General features: G+C 38.6%; 1 protein-coding gene across 1 annotated transcript in view; it reads right to left on the reverse strand.

Moving 5' to 3' along the window:
- The window catches only part of EPHX4 (epoxide hydrolase 4), a 47,641-nt gene that overhangs the window by 17,939 nt on the left and 9,403 nt on the right, over nt 1-20,299 (reverse strand). Inside the window, exons 3-5 of the mRNA XM_078450605.2 lie at nt 13,783-13,940; nt 12,108-12,236; nt 2,279-2,382 (exon numbers count right to left, since the gene is read on the reverse strand). Of these exons, the coding sequence (XP_078306731.1) occupies nt 2,279-2,382; nt 12,108-12,236; nt 13,783-13,940 (391 nt within the window). The remainder of the gene's footprint in view (nt 1-2,278; nt 2,383-12,107; nt 12,237-13,782; nt 13,941-20,299) is intronic.

The following is a 20,299-nucleotide window of genomic DNA, read 5'->3' on the forward strand; positions in this document are numbered from 1 at the left end:
GAACCATATACATGCTTTTTACAAAATATGAAAGTTAAGTAAAATTCTGTGGTCCTAATTTTGCCTGGAAATATGAATAAGAACACATTATTTTTTTCTCTCTAAAAATTATGTATGTATAAATTCTGTCCAACAGAAAGATGTCAAAGCAATAAAAACCCAGTAACAATGATCACCTTGACACCCAGACCATTTCCGACTAATAGGAGCCAGAGTTCCTTCAATAAATGATTGATTCCAGATCTGGGGCAGGGAATAAAATATGACCCTAGGACATTAAGAAACTAAGCTATTACTGACTGAAGGATTTATGTCAAAAGGACATAGGAGCCAACGTGAAGGAGTTTCCACTTGCCTGTTATGCCATTTTGCCTAATATGAGACAATCTGAGCATCAAAAAGAATGACTGCAATTGAGTGATACATGTCAAATATATTTTTTAAAACTCATGAGCTCCTAATGATATAGCAAAAAAGAAAACTTCATTGGTTATCATTGGAAATTTCTAGGACACCGAGTCATTGCTCTGGAAGTTGTTTATAAAGATAAAGAATGAAGCATTTATCCTGCCATTCTTTTCTGTGAACTGTATTTCAGAATAACCAAACAGTAGATGCGGACCATTCTTCTTTAAGGAAGGATTCCAGTCAATAAAAGCAGGAAAAGATGATAGAAATAGAAAATCACCATTTTGCAGATTCTAATGAAATACAGATGTGGACAATGATGATCAAGATGTGCTAAAATTATTTGGTGGCAGGTTGTTAGGAAGTTTAGATAAGCTGACAACTCATGAGCCCACTGGTCACTGTTAGTGTTACTAAAACTGAGACAACTAGACCTTATGTGCTTCCCTGATGTGATGCATTAGGAAATACACAGCACCACCTATGAGTATTCTTGTCAAATGAAAACTCAGTTTAACCAAGCCTCTAGATTAGTAGCATCCATGAAGCATGAGAAATAAGAATTAGCAGAAAAAGTTAAATAACACCATGATGAAGTAGTCAGCCAAATCCAAAATGTGGATCATTCCCCAGGACAAATGACCAAATTTCTTCAGGAAAAAAAAAAGTGTTAAAAAAATAAGAAGGAACTGTTATACACTGAAAAAACTACAACAATCAAATATAATGTGTGGACCTTGTTTGGCTCCTAATTCAAACAAATAAAGTGTACAAAGACAGTTGACCATAACCTGTTCAAAGATTAATAGTACCAGAGACTAATACTTAAATAGCAAATGAAGCTCTCATTTAGCAAATCTCTTGTTGGAAATTTTAACACAGTCTAAAATTTGTGCAGATTTTTTTGTACCCCAAATAAAGTTGTCCAAAACTGGAAAAAAAAAATAATTGAGACAGTTAAGGAAATTTGAATAGGTATTAAATGATAGTAAGGAGTAAGTATTCATTTTGTTAGGTTTGATAATGGCATTGGAGTTATGTTTTTAAAAAGTCCTTATCTGCAGAAGTTTTTCCAGGTAAAACAATATTGTCTTTTTTAAGCCTCCTTAAATATCTAATACCGTGTTAGGTACACAAAAAGCATTCAATAAACTTCCAAGAAATAGATACAATATATGACTCCTGGTTGTAGGTGTATAGGGTACACCAAACCCCTCATGTTTACTTTGTTTCAGGGTTTTGTTTGCACTCAAGGGCCTCGACTTCTGCCGTGTCAAATTCTCTCACCTGGTATTCATATTCCCTTGTCTCCCCATGGAATGTTCTCTAAAAAGAGGTTTGCCTATAGGGATACAGGCTCTCAACAAAAATTGAGCAACAACCAGGCACTCAAATATACAGAGACTGTAAAAATAAGTAAGCCTAAGATGAGGTCTTAGAAGCATTTATTAAATCTTAGCATTTGTCTATTTTTCTTTCTGAAGGATGGACTTTAAAATATTTTTCATTAAGAGTAATACATTATTTGCTTGACTTGCCTTTTTTTTTCTTGCAAAAGAGGAAAAGCCTAACAGTGGACAGCAAATAACAATCAATAAATGATTATTTTAAACAAATGACATAAACAGGACCAGTTATTTCTTTTCTTTCCTTCTTTTTCTAGTGCTGCTGTCTATCTTTATTTTATTTTTAACTTCCTAACTATGTCATCCTCTTGGACTCCAGTTTTTCAACTTTATTATTGAGGTATAATTGACACATAACATTATATTAGTTTCAGGTGTGCAACATAATGATTAAATATTTGTATAATTTCAAAAATGATCACCACAATAAATCTAGTTAACATCCATCACCATGTTTGACTTACCTTGAAATCATTTATTGAGAACATAAATTCTGGGAACCATGGTATTTGGAAGAAGTAATAATGGCTGGATTTGAACAGCTGGGCAGGGTGTCGTAAAATATATTCTGAAATTAAAATGCCATGTTAGACCTTATCCAAGGGGTATAAATTACTTACTATTGAAAGAGCTTCTTTTCAAGGCAATTTCACCTTTGAGATGATCCCATAAAAGAATCCACAAGTAAGCCTTCTGTATTTTTCTCTTTGGAACAATTTCTATGTTCTTATATTTTATTAGGGACATTTCTAGTATTTAGAAAATTTATAGCACTTTAAATAAAAAGAAAATTTCATTATATAAAGACTTGACTCAGAAGGGAACAGGAAACCCAAATGACATTGCCTTTTCTCCAAGGTTATTATCAGTGACCTCACACTTTCCCTAGAGATAAATGGGGAGGTGATTTTCTGTTGTTTAAAAGATTTTGTTTACAGGTGGATTTGAATACCTTATTAATTTGGCCTCAACAGAAACTAACATGTTTCCTATAAATTCATTTATGGATCTAGAAAATTCCTTCATTCAAGGAATATTTTAATATCTACTGTGTGTGAGGGGGTTTAGCAGTTAATAAGACAGAAGAGGTTCCCATTAATAAGGAATTTATACAATAAATAACCAATATTTAAAAAGATCACTTTAGATAGCAACAGTAATGAAAAGAAAATTAAAAGAAGGTAATCTGATTGAGAATTATTATTGGGTGATGTGGAGAGACTATTATTCAGCAGAGTGGTCATAATAGGCTTCTCTAGGTATACGAAGTGTGGACTGAGTCCTGAAGGGTAAGAGGGAGTCAGCCATGCAAAGATCTAGGAAAAAAAACCCAGGCACAAGGGGCCACCTGGGTGGCTCAGTTGGTTAAGCGTCCCGACTTTGGCTCAGGTCATGATCTCCTGGTTTGTGAGTTTGAGCCCCCAGTAGGGCTCTGTGCTGACAGCTCAGAGCCTGAAGCCTGCTTTGGATTCTGTGTCTCCCTCCCTCTCTGCCTCTTCCCTGCTCAAAGTCTGCCTCTCTGTCTCTCAATAATAAATAAATGTTGGATTTCGATAGGAAGATGGCGGCGTAGGAGGACGCTGGGCTCACCGCGCGTCCTGCTGATCACTTAGATTCCACCTACACCTGCCTAAATAACCCAGAAAACCGCCAGAGGATTAGCAGAACGGAGTCTCCGGAGCCAAGCGTAGATGAGAGGCCCACAGAAAAGGGTAGGAAGGGCGGCGAGGCGGTGCGCGCTCCACGGACTGGCGGGAGGGAGCCGGGGCGGAGGGGCGGCTCGCCCGCCAAGCAGAGCCCCCGAGTCTGGATGGCAAAAGCAGAGGGGCCTGACAGAGTGTGTTCCGACAGCAAGCGCGACTTAGCGTCTGGGAGGTCATAAGTTAACAGCTCTGCTCAGAAAGCGGGAAGGCTGGAGGACAAAGGGAGGGAGAGCTGCTGAGCCCCGGACGACAGAGCTCAGTTTGGTGGGGAACAAAGGCGCTCACCAGCGCCATCTCCCTCGCCCATCCCCCAGCCAAAATCCCAAAGAAACCAGTTCCTGCCAGGGAACTTGCTCGCTCAGCACAAACACCCAACTCTGTGCTTCTGCGGAGCCAAACCTCCGGCAGCAGATCTGACTCCCTCCCGCTGCCACAGGGCCCCTCCTGAAGTGGATCATCTAAGGAGAAGCGAGCTAAGCCTGCCCCTCCTGCCCCCGTGCACCTTGCCTACCCACCCCAGCTAATACGCCAGATCCCCAGCACCACAAGCCTGGAAGTGTGCAAGTAGCCCAGACGGGACACGCCACCCCACAGTGAATCCCGCCCCTAGGAGAGGGGAAGAAAAGGCACACACCAGTCTGACTGTGGCCCCAGCGGTGGGCTGGAGGCAGACATCAGGTCAGACTGCGGCCCCGCCCACCAACTCCAGTTATACACCACAGCACAGGGGAAGTGCCCTTCAGATCCTCACCACTCCAGGGACTATCCAAAATGACCAAACGGAAGAATTCCCCTCAGAAGAATCTCCAGGAAATAACAACAGCTAATGAACTGATCAAAAAGGATTTAAATAATATAACAGAAAGTGAATTTAGAATAATAGTCATAAAATTAATCGCTGGGCTTGAAAACAGTATACAGGACAGCAGAGAATCTCTTGCCACAGAGATCGAGGGACTAAGGAACAGTCACGAGGAGCTGAAAAGCGCTTTAAACAAAATGCAAAACAAAATGGAAACCACGATGGCTCGGCTTGAAGAGGCAGAGGAGAGAATAGGTGAACTAGAAGATAAAGTTATGGAAAAAGAGGAAGCTGAGAACAAGAGAGATAAAAAAATCCAGGAGTATGAGGGAAAAATTAGAGAACTAAGTGATACACTAAAAAGAAATAATATACGCATAATTGGTATCCCAGAGGAGGAAGAGAGAGGGAAAGGTGCCGAAGGGGTACTTGAAGAAATTATAGCTGAGAACTTCCCTGAACTGGAGAAGCAAAAAGGCATTGAAATCCAAGAGGCACAGAGAACTCCCTTCAGACGTAACTTGAATCGATCTTCTGCACGACGTACCATAGTGAAACTGGCAAAATACAAGGATAAAGAGAAAATTCTGAAAGCAGCAAGGGATAAACGTGCCCTCACATATAAAGGGAGACCTATAAGACTCGTGACTGATCTCTCTTTTGAAACTTGGCAGGCCAGAAAGGATTGGCACGATATCTTCAGTGTGCTAAACAGAAAAAATATGCAGCCGAGAATCCTTTATCCAGCAAGTCTGTCATTTAGAATAGAAGGAGAGATAAAGGTCTTCCCAAACAAACAAAAACTGAAGGAATTTGTCACCACGAAACCAACCCTACAAGAGATCCTAAGGGGAATCCTGTGAGACAAAGTACCAGAGACATCACCACAAGCATAAAACATACAGACATCACAATGACTCTAAACCCGTATCTTTCTATAATAACACTGAATGTAAATGGATTAAATGCGCCAACCAAAAGACATAGGGTATCAGAATGGATAAAAAAACAAGACCCATCTATCTGCTGTCTACAAGACACTCATTTTAGATCTGAGGACACCTTTAGATTGAGAGTGAGGGGATGGAGAACTATTTATCATGCTACTGGAAGCCAAAAGAAAGCTGGAGTAGCCATACTTATATCAGACAAACTAGACTTTAAATTAAAGGCTGTAACAAGAGATGAAGAAGGGCATTATATAATAATTACAGGGTCTATCCATCAGGAAGAGCTAACAATTATAAATGTCTATGCGCCGAATACCGGAGCCCCCAAATATATAAAACAATTACTCATAAACATAAGCAACCTTATTGATAAGAATGTGGTAATTGCAGGGGACTTTAACACTCCACTTACAGAAATGGATATATCATCTAGACACACGGTCAATAAAGAAACAAGGGCCCTGAATGATACATTGGATCAGATGGACTTGACAGATATATTTAGAACTCTGCATCCCAAAGCAACAGAATATACTTTCTTCTCGAGTGCACATGGAACATTCTCCCAGATAGATCATATACTGGGTCACAAAACAGCCCTTCATAAGTTTACAAGAATTGAAATTATACCATGCATACTTTCAGACCACAATGCTATGAAGCTTGAAATCAACCACAAAAAAAAGTCTGGAAAACCTCCAAAAGCGTGGAGGTTAAAGAACACCCTACTAAAGAATGAGTGGGTCAACCAGGCAATTAGAGAAGAAATTAAAAAATATATGGAAACAAACGAAAATGAAAATACAACAATCCAAACGCTTTGGGACACAGCGAAGGCAGTCCTGAGAGGCAAATACATAGCAATCCAGGCCTATCTCAAGAAACAAGAAAAATCCCAAATACAAAATCTAACAGCACACCTAAAGGAAATAGAAGCAGAACAGCAAAGGCAGCCTAAACCCAGCAGAAGAAGAGAAATAATAAAGATCAGAGCAGAAATAAACAATATAGAATCTAAAAAAACTGTAGAGCAGATCAACGAAACCAAGAGTTGGTTTTTTGAAAAAATAAACAAAATTGACAAACCTCTAGCCAGGCTTCTCAAAAAGAAAAGGGAGATGACCCAAATAGATAAAATCATGAATGAAAATGGAATGATTACAACCAATCCCTCAGAGATACAAACAATTATCAGGGAATACTATGAAAAATTATATGCCAACAAATTGGACAACTTGGAAGAAATGGACAAATTCCTAAACACCCACACTCTTCCAAAACTCAATCAGGAGGAAATAGAAAGCTTGAACAGACCCATAACCAGCGAAGAAATTGAATCGGTTATCAAAAATCTCCCAACAAATAGGAGTCCAGGACCAGATGGCTTCCCAGGGGAGTTCTACCAGACATTTAAAGCAGAGATAATACCTATCCTTCTCAAGCTATTCCAAGAAATAGAAAGGGAAGGAAAACTTCCAGACTCATTCTATGAAGCCAGTATTACTTTGATCCCTAAACCAGACAGAGACCCAGTAAAAAAAGAGAACTACAGGCCAATATCTCTGATGAATATGGATGCAAAAATTCTCAATAAAATACTAGCAAATCGAATTCAACAGCATATAAAAAGAATTATTCACCATGATCAAGTGGGATTCATTCCTGGGATGCAGGGCTGGTTCAACATTCGCAAATCGATCAACGTGATACATCACATTAATAAAAGAAAAGAGAAGAACCATATGATCCTGTCAATCGATGCAGAAAAGGCATTTGACAAAATTCAGAACCCTTTCTTAATAAAAACCCTGGAGAAAGTCGGGATAGAAGGAACATACTTAAAGATCATAAAAGCCATTTATGAAAAGCCCACAGCTAACATCATCCTCAATGGGGAAAACCTGAGAGCTTTTTCCCTGAGATCAGGAACACGACAGCGATGCCCACTCTCACCGCTGTTGTTTAATATAGTGTTGGAAGTTCTAGCATCAGCAATCAGACAACAAAAGGAAATCAAAGGCATCAACATTGGGAAAGATGAAGTCAAGCTTTCGCTTTTTGCAGATGACATGATATTATACATGGAAAATCTGATAGACTCCACCAAAAGTCTGCTAGAACTGATACATGAATTCAGCAAAGTTGCAGGATACAAAATCAATGTACAGAAATCAGTTGCATTCTTATACACTAACAATGAAGCAACAGAAAGACAAATAAAGAAACTGATCCCATTCACAATTGCACCAAGAAGCATAAAATACCTAGGAATAAATCTAACCAAAGATGCAAAAGATCTGTAGGCTGAAAACTATAGAAAGCTTATGAAGGTAACTGAAGAAGATATAAAGAAATGGAAAGACATTCCCTGCTCATGGATTGGAAGAATAAATATTGTCAAAATGTCAATACAACCCAAAGCTATCTACACATTCAATGCAATCCCAATCAAAATTGCACCAGCATTCTTCTCGAAACTAGAACAAGCAATCCTAAAATTCATATGGAACCACAAAAGGCCCCGCATAGCCAAAGTAATTTTGAAGAAGAAGGCCAAAGCAGGAGGCATCACAATCCCAGACTTTAGCCTCTACTACAAAGCTGTCATCATCAAGACAGCATGGTATTGGCACAAAAACAGACACATAGACCAATGGAATAGAATAGAAACCCCAGAACTAGACCCACAAACGTATGGCCAACTCATCTTTGACAAAGCAGGAAAGAACATCCAATGGAAAAAAGACAGTCTCTTTAACAAATGGTGCTGGGAGAATTGGACAGCAACATGCAGAAGGTTGAAACTAGACCACTTTCTCACACCATTCACAAAAATAAAGTCAAAATGGATAAAGGACCTGAATGTGAGACAGGAAACCATCAAAACCCTAGAGGAGAAAGCAGGAAAAGACCTCTCTGACCTCAGCCGTAGCAATCTCTTACTCGACACATCCCCAAAGGCAAGGGAATTAAAGGCAGGAATGAATTACTGGGACCTTATGAAGATAAAAAGCTTCTGCACAGCAAAGGAAACAACCAACAGAACTAGAAGGCAACCAACGGAATGGGAAAAGATATTTGCAAATGACTTATCGGACAAAGGGCTGGTATCCAAAGTCTATGGGGAGCTCACCAAACTCCACACCCGAAAAACAAATAACCCAGTGAAGAAATGGGCAGAAAACATGAATAGACACTTCTCTAAAGAAGACATCCAGATGGCCAATAGGCACATGAAAAGATGTTCAACGTCGCTCCTTATCAGGGAAATACAAATCAAAACCACACTCAGATATCACCTCACACCAGTCAGAGTGGCCAAAATGAACAAATCAGGAGACTATAGATGCTGGAGAGGATGTGGAGAAACGGGAACCCTCTTGCACTGTTGGTGGGAATGCAAATTGGTGCAGCCGCTCTGGAAAGCAGTGTGGAGGTTCCTCAGAAAATTAAAAATAGACCTACCCTATGACCCAGCAATAGCACTGCTAGGAATTTACCCAAGGTATACAGGAGTACTGATGCGTAGGGGCACTTGTACCCCAATGTTTATAGCAGCACTCTCAACAATAGCCAAATTATGGAAAGAGCCTAAATGTCCATCAACTGATGAATGGATAAAGAAATTGTGGTTTATATACACAATGGAATACTACATGGCAATGAGAAAGAATGAAATCTGGCCTTTTGTAGCAACGTGGATGGAACTGGAGAGTGTGATGCTAAGTGAAATGAGCCATACAGAGAAAGACAGATACCATATGGTTTCACTCTTATGTGGATCCTGAGAAACTTAACAGAAACCCAAGGGGGAGGGGAATGAAAAAAAAAAAAAAAGAGGTTAGAGTGGGAGAGAGCCAAAGCATAAGAGACTGTTAAAAACTGAGAACAAACTGAGGGTTGATGGGGGGTGGGAGGGAGGGGAGGGTGGGGGATGGGTATTGAGGAGGGCACCTTTTGGGATGAGCACTGGGTGTTGTATGGAAACCAATTTGACAATAAATTTCATATATTGGAAAAAAAAAAAAAAGGCACAGAAAGGTCCTGCGCTTGGCACATTCAAGAAGCAGAAAGAACATCAGTGTGGATGGTGTAGTGAATGAGGAGAAGGAGGTGGCATGAGATGAATCAGAGAGCAAAGCAGAAGTCCAGTCAAGGAGGGCCAGAGGATATGGACTTTAAGTGCTTTGGGAAGACAATGAATCTTTAAACTGGAGAGTAGTGTAATCATACATATCAAGTGTGCATACTTGTTTCTTTTGCACTGTTTTTTTAAAATTTTCTTTGCTATAGAGGTAATTTTTTCTTATTTCTAATTTTGTAACTATATTTAATAACATGGTTGGAAATTTTAGAACTATAATTCTCAGGTAAGTGGAGCATCGTTATGTTATACTTTTTGTAAAATCATCATTGAACAAAATTTATTCAGCCCTGCATTAAGAGATATCACTATAATTAAGCAGAAAATATAGGCATATTTCTTGAAGACTTTGTATTAACCTGACTAGGGTTGAACTTATTATTGATAAAACAGTTCCAGAAATATTCCAAGAATATTCTTCCTGAAATGACCAATTACAACTTGTCCATACAGCAACATCACAATAACATTTATTCAAGGGTCCCGATCAATGGCTTAAGCAGGTAGCACAACTTCTGCTACCTAATGCAACTAAGGACAGTCTAGTGCATCTCAGTTTGATATTTGAAGCCTAAGCATCCATCTTGTCACCTCAACAGACATAGGACAATTGGGTATATCCAAAAATCAACTCCTACATTTATATTGTACAATATTGCAGTAGTCATGTTCCCTTTTCCCTTTTATGTAGTCATGTTTCCAACCTAGATATATGTTGTTCTGAGTTTTTTGTTCCCTAGTGGGCTGCTGAGGGTAACAGCAGCACCTGAAGCTCCTGAAGCAGTACCTGAAAACTTGACAAGGGTAAACAGGACAAGATTATAATTTTTTCCAAAACTAAATAAAAATGTGCCTAGTAATGGTTCACAGGTCTTTGAACACTCTGAAGATTTTAAGAGTTCCCTTTATAGCAGAGGTTCTCAAAGTATAGTCCATGTGGACCTCTGGGAATCCCCAAGATTCATTACACTACTCAGACATTATTAGCTTTTCTCATCTGGTTGAGATTTGTGCTCATGGTACCAAAGCAATGGTAGATAAAGCCATTGCTGCCTGAGCACAAACCAAGACAGTGACACTGAACAATACGAGTAGTCATTATATTCTTCACCACCACACATTTGCAGCAAACAAATACAGAAATACATAAACTTAAGTGCCATTTTCACTTAGGAATGTTCTAGATAAAATAGCAAAAACCACTAATTTTAAATTTCAACTTTTGTGTACCAGCTTTCGGGTACCAAGATGAAACACAAAGAACACATAAAGCAGTTCTGTTGAACACCCAGATACAATGGTTGTCTCGAGGGATAGCATTTCTGCAGTTCTTTGCGTTGATTAGTTGAATTAGCTGCATTTTTTATGGAATACCATTTTTACATGAGTGGATGACTAACAAATTATCATCAGTCAGACTTCAGTATCTGACAGTCTCTTGAAAATGAATGAAGTGAGCCTGTCACTTGAAGGAAAACAATCAACAGTATTTGTTGCCAATGACCAAATTCAAGCTTTCAAATGAAAATTAGAAGTTTGGAAGCATTTATTTGCTACTTTGAGCATGACAGCTTTGCAATACTCAATGACTTTTTGATGAAATTGGGGTGATATTAATGAATGTGGGTTCTTTGGTATAATATTACAAAATACGTCAACTTATGGAAGATCTGCATAACTCAATGAACCAATATCGTCCACTGCATGATGATGCAAAATCATGCATGGGTAAAAAAATCCATTCAAAGTGCTAAAGAGACTAATGGATTTTAATGTAACAGTACGAAAATCTCATTAATGTGACATTGGATTCTACATTGTTACTAACCTTTAAGAAATCACCAATTTTTGGGTTTGGTGTAGTATTAAAGAAGAAAATCCACAGTTATCTGAAAAGGCTATCAAAATACTCGTCCCTTTTCCAATTACAAATCTGTGAGGCCAGATTTCTTCATATACTTCAATTAAAACAACATATTGCAACAGATTGAATGTAGAAGCAGATGTGAGAATCCAGCTGTCTTCTATTAAGCCAAAAATTAAAGAGGTTTGCAAAAATGTAAAGCAATGACATTCTTCTCACTAAAATTGTGTTTTGGAAGATGTAGTTAGTTTTCATTAAAATGTTATTTATGTTAACAGTTACTGAATTTATTATTTTTTAATGAGTTAATAAAGAATTTTAAATTTTTTCCCATTTTTAATTTCTAATATAGTAAATATTTATATATGTAACCCATATAAACACAAACTAAATGGGTCTTTAATAATTTTTAACAGTATAAAGGAGTCCTGAAACCAAAAATTTGAGAACTGCAGCTTTAAAGAATGCTGTCATTCCTGATAGCCCAAGCAGTCAGGCAAGAGGAGAATTTACGTCTAGGTTGTCAAGATTCATTACTGTCAAAATAGTGTCACTGCATTTTTCCCTTTATCCCTCTCCAAGTTAGCAGTAAAATGTCCTTCAAAAAATTAAAATAAAATTATGCTAGCAAATATGAAGCTACAATTTATCAGGCTCTTGAAGAATATTTAAAGCCAAGGTATCTGACATTGTCATGTGCTAATACCATATTTTAGTCATTTAATGAAAAAATACTGATATTCAAATTTTGCTGTTTTTAATCCAAAGTGTCAGTGACAATAGTGAATTGTCACATTAACAAAGATGTTTTAATGAAAATTTAAACTCACCTGTAAATACATTTGGATGAGGGAAGTTAATAACAATAAGCTTCATCACCATTTCGGGAAAACAGATGGCAATTAGCCAAGCAATCATTCCCCCCCAGTCGTGGCCAATAAGAACACATTTGCTATATCCTGTAACGGAGAAAAAAATGTTGACATCTTTGAAAAGAAACAGGTGGATGCATTATTACCTCATGTAAAATGGGTACACTTCTGAAAATAATCTTCCCATAACCCGACTGTAATTAGGCACTTAGTGCAGATACTGAGTTTGGTGTTTCCAAAACCTGTATGTACGAACCACCTAAGTAACTTTTTAGAAAATTTAGATGTCCAACCTCCATTCTAGACCTACAGATTTAGAATCTCTCCCAGGAATCTATATGAAAAAAAAATCAGAAACAGCTAGCCTAGCTCTTGTCCCACGAAACTGAGTTTGGGAAACCATGGTAAAGATTACACATAATTCGGTCATAAGCAAGATTATGTCATTGATTTGCCTAGAAAATTGCATGAAGATGAATTTAGGCCAACTCTGAATCATCACAAAAGATGAATGAAATATGGCTGTCAGAAATCAATGTCTTTGAGTCTATTTTATTGTAATCAGACTAAATGACAACACTGCATTGACACCCCCAGACCTCATTCATTTTTTTTTTCTTCTTAGAATATTGGCCTGACCTATGCTCTCATTAGATTACTGTAGAAAGAGCTTTAATTTGATTTAATGGCTTTCTCACTATATTGGCTCCATTAACATACCATGGTAGCAGCTGGATTTTAGTCAAAAGAGGTGTAGCAGATTCAATTATTGTTAAAAAGTATTTACTCCTCCCCTCTCCCCACTGCCATAAAAGGAGTATACCTTATGACCCCTTTGATATGAGACTTAGCCGTGTGATTTGCTGTGGTATGGTGGGCATATGACTTGACTTTGGGCTCAGCCATATGATTTGCTTTGACCAATAAGCTGCAAGCAGAAACTTGAAATATGCTTCCGCAGCTGGGCTCATCCTCTTGCCATTTCTGCCATTGCCAGGAGAAGAGAAAGAGCTACCACCAGGTAGCTACTCCCCTTTAGCTTGGGCTCCAGTCTAACTCAGAGGGAGAAGCCAGTCCCAGCAAGACCTGTAACTTGAGGCAAAGACCCAGGGGTCCAGCCTACACTTGACTTGTATATCCATAAGAATATGAATAAATGCCTATGGCTATATGCCACTGCGTTTGGGATGTTTGTTACACAGTAATATTGTGGCACTAGCTAATCAATACAAGAAAGACAGTGCAAGTGCTTCTGTATCTTATAACATTTTTAAATGAGTAGTTAGATGTGGGTTCTGAAGAAATAAATTTTCTGAGTACAAGTATCAAATTTCTAATAATTAGTTCTGAAAATAATAAATTGCATACATTAGATCTATTTTTAAAAACAAATTTTAAAGTTATTCTTGGCTGGTGGACTGAATAGTCATTCCATATTGAAATAATAGTATTATTTTCAATTTCCTCTATAAATATTTTCAGCTGTACACTCGAAACCATGGTGACAGGATCCAGACAACAGCTCAGGTAAATGGAAAAGGCTTCCTCCCAAGAAATGAGGTTACCAATTCAGTTTGTTGACTGTTAGTCCCTTAAAAAGGATTAATACTGTGTTTTTTTTTAACTGACCTACCTAAAGAGTCTAAAATATCCTTTACATCTGTAATTAGACAGTCCAATTTATAATTCTCTCGATGAACGGGAGCATCTGTTTCTCCATAGCCTCTCAGATCAAGTGCTACAACTCGATATTCACTTTTAAATTCCCTTAGTTGGTGACGCCAAGAATACCTGCAGGAAATAAGAAACATTAAGAATACCGCAGTAACTAATCCAAAGAGTTACATTACAGCTTTTCTAAGTGGACAACTGTAAGAAACTTTTTATATTAAGAAAGGTTATGTAGGGGCACCTGGGTGGCTCAGTTGGTTAAGCGTCTGACTTGGGCTCAGGTCATGATCTCATGATTCATGAGTTTGAACCCCTGAATCGGGCTCTGTGCGGACACCTCAGAGCCTGGAGCCTGTTTCAGACTCTGTGTCTCCCTCTTCTGCCCTTCCTCCCTGCTCATTCTCTCTCTCAAGAATAAACATTAAAAAAAATAAAAGAAAGGTTATATAGCTGTGTGTGAGCCAGAGGAAGGGACATGTTTGAGAAGGGCACATTGCTGTTTTTTATTAAAATTTATTGTTTTTTGTTTTTTGTTTTTTTACCAGATCCAGTGGGATATAACAAAGGGCCAATATTTATAGAAACTACAAAATATCTGATATTAAAACCAATATACTTCTTTTTAAAAAAAATTAATGTTTATTTTTGAGAGAGAGAGAGAGAGAGAGAGAGTGCAAGTGGAGGAGGGGCAGAGAGAGGGAGATACAGAATTGAAGCAGGCTCCAGGATGCCAGCGGTCAGCACAGAGACAGACACGGGGCTCGAACTCACGGACTGCAAGATCATAACCTGAGCTGAAGTCAGACGCTTAACTGACTGAGTCACCCAGGTGCCCCTAAAACCAATATACTTCCATATGTACTCAAGAAATCAATTTCTAAGCTTTTCTTAAATAATGCTGACAACTATCAGGGAATCTGTACTTACAAATGCTTCTGTATTGCAGGACCATGTAATTCATTAAAAAAAAAACATTTATGAGATGAAGATATATTTCCCTAAAAAGTAGATTTTATTCACTTTACTCCACTGTAAATATGGATCCACATTTTAGTAATCATAATTTACTTATAGATGAAAAAGTCTGAAGATTTTTAAAAAAGATTATCACTAAAAGAATCCAATATAACAGCTGCTTGAGATAAACCTTTGTTTGCTAAAACCAAACTCTCCTGTGGAGAAGATCCTGAATGAGTACAAACAAGTGTGATATTAAAAACATTTAACAGGGGCACCTGGGTGGCTCAGTCAGTTAAGCATTTGACTCTTGGTTTCGGCTCAAGTCATGATCTCACGGTTTGTGGAATCGAGCCCTGCGACAGACTCTATGCTGAGAGCAGGGAGCCTGCTTGGGATTCATTCTCTCTCTCTCTCTCTCTCTCTCTCTCTCTCTGCCCCTCCCCTGGTTGTGTGCATGAGCACTGTCTCTCTTTCTCAAAATAAATAAACTTTAAGGACAAAACAAAACAAAAAAACCATTTAACAGCCAAAATGGCACCGGCACTGACCAATTAGAATGGCCAGAGTGCTCTTGCCAGGTCCTGTAGGCCTCTGCAGGGCCAGGTAACCCCCCTTTGCTTGGTCATGGAACTGCATTATTGAACGAAATATAGAGATCTGTGAGATTTTCTTTTCTTTTCTTTCTTTTGTTTTCTTTTGTTCTTTCTTTCCCTTCCTTTCTCTTTCTTTCTTTCTTTTCTCTCTCTCTCTCTCTTTCTTTCAGATTTTATTTTTGTGTAATCTCCATACCCAATGTGGGGCTCATACTTACGACCCTGAGATTCAAGAGTTGCATGCTCTACCAACTGAGCCAGCCAAGGCACCCTGGTCAGTGAGATTTTCTTCAAATAAGCAAAATCATTTGGATAACAAACAGATAAAAAAAAAAAGACATGAATTTTTCAAAGTGACTCACATGTTGTGGAATTTCAAATATGCATTTAAAAAATGGATCTGCATGCATATCTGTTCATGGAAAGAGTGTAGAATTATCTGACACAAGCCAACTGCGAGAAAAGATTTTTGGAGTGCAATAGGCAAGTGTATACAGGGATCTGAGATTATAAACTAATAGTGAGAGAGACTTCAATGTCAAGGGACACAAAGCAGTAAGATCAATGAAACAAATTATGTATTTTACATCAACAGGTCATCAGGAAGAGTGTCAGACATGGATACAGAATCTATGATCTGTTATTAGAATATCTATGATTTGTGAAAATCTACAAAAGCATTACCAATTAAGACAGATTTGAAAATGTTAAAATAATAAAAAGTGTGTTTCTTAGTGAGGTCATAGCAATGCTATTAATTGTGTCTCTGGGCTGTAACAAATAAAGCAGTTTGTTTCCTTAAAGATACTCATTTGTCAACACATATGATATTATTTTTCTCATTAGCCTTACTTAAAATTTTCAATTGATTTTTTTTTATGTCTTTGTAACTGAGGCCCAACTCTTCCCTCTTTAGGGATTATCTCATTCCCAATCAATAAAGTTCTGCAGATTTAACCTTTTAAATATTTATTTAATCACTTTTCCCATCCATCCCTACTATCATTACCTTAATTCAGGCTTCCATTAATGCAGCAACCTATCGATTGATCTACCTGTATTTCATTCCCCTTAGCTCTATCTTCTACAAAACCAGAGGGAGGTTGTAAAAACAAACTCTGCCATGTAATTTCCCTATTTAACATCTTTTCTTGAATCCCTATTACATGTATATATCAGACATACTGTGGGTTTGGTTCCAGACCACTACAATAAAGCAAAATATCACAATAAAGTAAGTTAAATGAATTTTTGGTTTCCCAGTGCATATAAAAGTTATGTTTACATTGTAGTCTGTTAAGTGTGCAATAGAGTTATGCCTAAGAAACAATGTATATACCTTAATTTAAAAAGTATTGTTTGTGGGTCACCTGGGTGGCTCAGTCAGTCTAGCATCTGACTTCGACTCTGGTCATGATCTCATGGTTTGTGGGATCAAGCCCCGCGTTGGGCTCTGCACTGACAGCTTGGAGCCTGCTGGGGATTCCCCCCACTTCTCTGTCTCTCTCTCTCCTTCTCTCTCTGCCCCTCCCCTTCTCTCTGTCTCTATTAAAAATAAATAAACATTAAAAAAAGAATAAAAGCAAGAATTGCTTGTATATAACTGTTGAATCACTATATTGTACACCTGGAACTAACACAGTGTGTTAACTACACTGGAATTAAAATTAAAAGTGTTATTAAAATTAAACAAAAAGAAAAAGAAAAAATACGTTATTGCTAAAAATGTGCCACCCATCATCTCAATTTTCAGTGAGTTGTAATCTTTTTGCTGGAGGGTCTTACCTCAATATTGATGGCTGCTGACTTATCAGGGTGGTGGTTGCTGAAGGCTGGGGTGGCTGTGGCAATTTCTTACAAGAAGACAGCAGTGACGTTTGACATATCAGTTGACTCTTCACAAATGATTACTCTGTAGCATGGGATGCTGTTTGATAGCATTTTATACACAGTAGAACTTCTTTCCAAATTGGAGTCAGTCTTCTCAAACCCTGCCTGCTTTATCAACTAAGTTGATGTGATATTCTAAATCCTCTATTGTCATTTCAACAATCTTCACAGCATCTTCACCAGGAGTAGATTCCATCTCAAGAAACCACTGCCTATGCTCATCCATAAGAAGAAATTTCTCATCCATGAAAGTTTTAGCATGAGATTTCAGCCATTCAGTCACATGTTCAGGCTCCACTTCCCATTCTAGTTCTCTTGCTGTTTCCACCACACCTGTTACTTCCTCCATTGAAGTCCTGAGCCCCTCCAAGTGATCCATGAGGGTGGGAATCAATTTCTTCCACTCCTGCTCATGTTGACATTTTGACCTCTTCCCATGAATCATGAATGTTTTTAATGGCATCTAGAATGGGACTATTCCAGAAGGTTTTCAATGGACTTTGCCCAGACCCATCAGAGGAATCACTATCTATGGCAACTATAGCCATATGAAATGTATTTCTTAAATAATAAGACTTCAAAGTCTAAGTAACTTCCTGATCCATGGGAAGCACAATGGGTATTGTGTTAGCAGGCATACAAACAACATTAATCTGGTTGTACATCTCCATCAGAACTCCTGGGTGACTCCTGGTGCATTGTCAATGAGTAGTAATATTTTGAAAGAAATCCTTTTTTTTCTGAGCAATAGGTCTCAACAGTGGGTTTAAAATATTCAGTAAACTGTGTTGTAAACAGATGTGCTGTTATCCAGACTTTGTTGTTCCATTTATAGAAAACAGAGTGGATTTACAATTCTTAAGGGTCATAGGATTTTCAGAATCATCAATGGGCATTGGTTTAAACTTCTTAAGTCACCAGCTATATTAGAAACAAGAGAGTCAGCCTATCCTTTGAAGCTTTGAAGCCAGGCATTGACTTTTTTCTCTAGCTAAGAAAGTCCTAGATGGCATCTTCTACCAATAGAAGGCTACCTGTCTGCATAGAAAACCTATTGTTTATTGTAGCCACATTCATGAATTATATGAGCTGAATCTTCTCAATAACTTGCTGCAGCTTCTACATCAGCACTTGCTACTTTACCTTGAACTTTTCTGTTACGGAAATGACTTCTTTCCTTAAACCTCATGAACCAAACTCTGCTAGCTTCAAACTTTTCTTCTGCAGCTTCCTCACCTCTCTCATTCTTCAAGGAATTGAAGAGAATTGGGGCCTTGCTTTGAATTAGGCTTTGAATGAAGGGAATGCTGTGGCTGGTTTGATCTTCCATCCAGACCACTACAACTTTCTCCGTACCGAAAACAAGGCTGTTTTGCTTTCTTATCATTTGTGTGCTCACTGGAGTAGCACTTTTAATTTCAAGAACTTTTTCATAGTATTCACAGCTTGGCTAACTGGCACAAGAGGCCTACCTTTTGGCCTATTTTGGCTCATGACATGCCTTCCTCACTAAGCTTAATCATTTCTGGCTTTTGATTTAAAGTGAGAGATGTGCCACTGTTCCCTTCGCTTGAACACTTAGAGGCCTTTGTAGGGTTGTTAATTGGCCTCATTTCAATATTGTTGTGTCTCAGGAAAGAGAGACCCAAGGAGAGGGAGGAAGATGGGGGAGTGGCTTACTGGTAAAGTAGCCAGAACACATACCACATGTAACAAGTTCACCATCTCATGTGGGTGTGGTTTGTAGCTCTTCCAAGACAATCACAGTAGTAACATCAGAAGTCACTGATCACCGAACACCATAACAAATATGATTATAACAATGAAAAAGTTTGAAATATTGCAAGAATTACCAAAATGTGATAGACACAAAGTGAGAAAATGCTTTTGGAAAAGTGACTCTAACAGACTTGCACGACACAGGCTTGCCACAAACCTTCAATTTGTAAAAACCACGGTAGCTGTGAAGCACTATAAAACAAGGTATACCCATACTCATAACATGCAGCCCAAGCTCGTCATTTCGGCAGACAAAAACCTGTAAGGTTTGACTACTGCCCAATCTTCCAGCCTGGTTACTTTATAGTCTTTGTCGTTCGCTAGCTAACACAAAGAGCTGGCATTTATATCATTCTTACTACATGCCAGGCACAATTCTAAGTGTTTCACATACAGTGATGTTGATCTTCAAAGCGAAACTATGAAGTAGGTATTACCACGTTAGAGCTAAAGAAACAAAAACACAGAGAGGTTAACTGTGTCCCAAAGGTCACAGAATTAGCAAATAGCAGAGCCAGGATTCAAACCCTGGTAAGTCTGGCCTGAGTCCACGGTACACTGCCCTTACTGCTAAGGCACTTGCAGTGAGTAAACGCGGTGTTGCGTTTTGCTTTTGACTTTGTTCACCTGATTTCCTTTGTCTGAAACATCATCCTTCTCCGCCATTCCCCTCCTCCTCACAATCCTTGCTCTTCCCCTTCACTGAACTCCTTACGCTGAGCATGTCCACTTCCAGGAGACTTCCCAGGCCCCCCACCTTTACAGGCGGGTAGGGTGCCCCTTCACACTATCCCACTTGTACATACACTTTTCAGCATACTGGGCCTGTGTGTTATAATGAACCGGGGGTGTCTGGTGCTTCCACTCAATTGGGAGCTCCCTCAGCTCTCAGAATATTTAGTGTAGGCACTCAGTAAAGATGTGTTGAATAAGTGAGACAACTAACGAATGAAAGCCCCGACAGTGCTAGAAATACCAGTTGTTCAATAAAGCTTGAACCGTGAGACAATGACAACTAAAGTTCCCAAGCTCCTGCTGGGAAATTTCTATTCAGTGTCCATGAAAATGTGCATTGTTTGAATAAGTATCTGTGTCTTCATTTAGAATTCATTTAATTAGTTGGGGCACCTGGGTGGCTCAGTCAGTTGAGCATCTGACTTTGGCTCAAGTCACGATCTCAAAGTTCGTGGGTTCAAGCCCCACATTGGGCTTTGAGCTGACAGTGCCAAACCTGCTTCAGATTCTCTCTCTCTCTCT

The sequence above is a fragment of the Panthera onca genome, chromosome C1 (genome assembly GCF_046562875.1).
Source record: "Panthera onca isolate mPanOnc1 chromosome C1, mPanOnc1 haplotype 2, whole genome shotgun sequence".
Taxonomy (NCBI): domain Eukaryota; kingdom Metazoa; phylum Chordata; class Mammalia; order Carnivora; family Felidae; genus Panthera; species Panthera onca.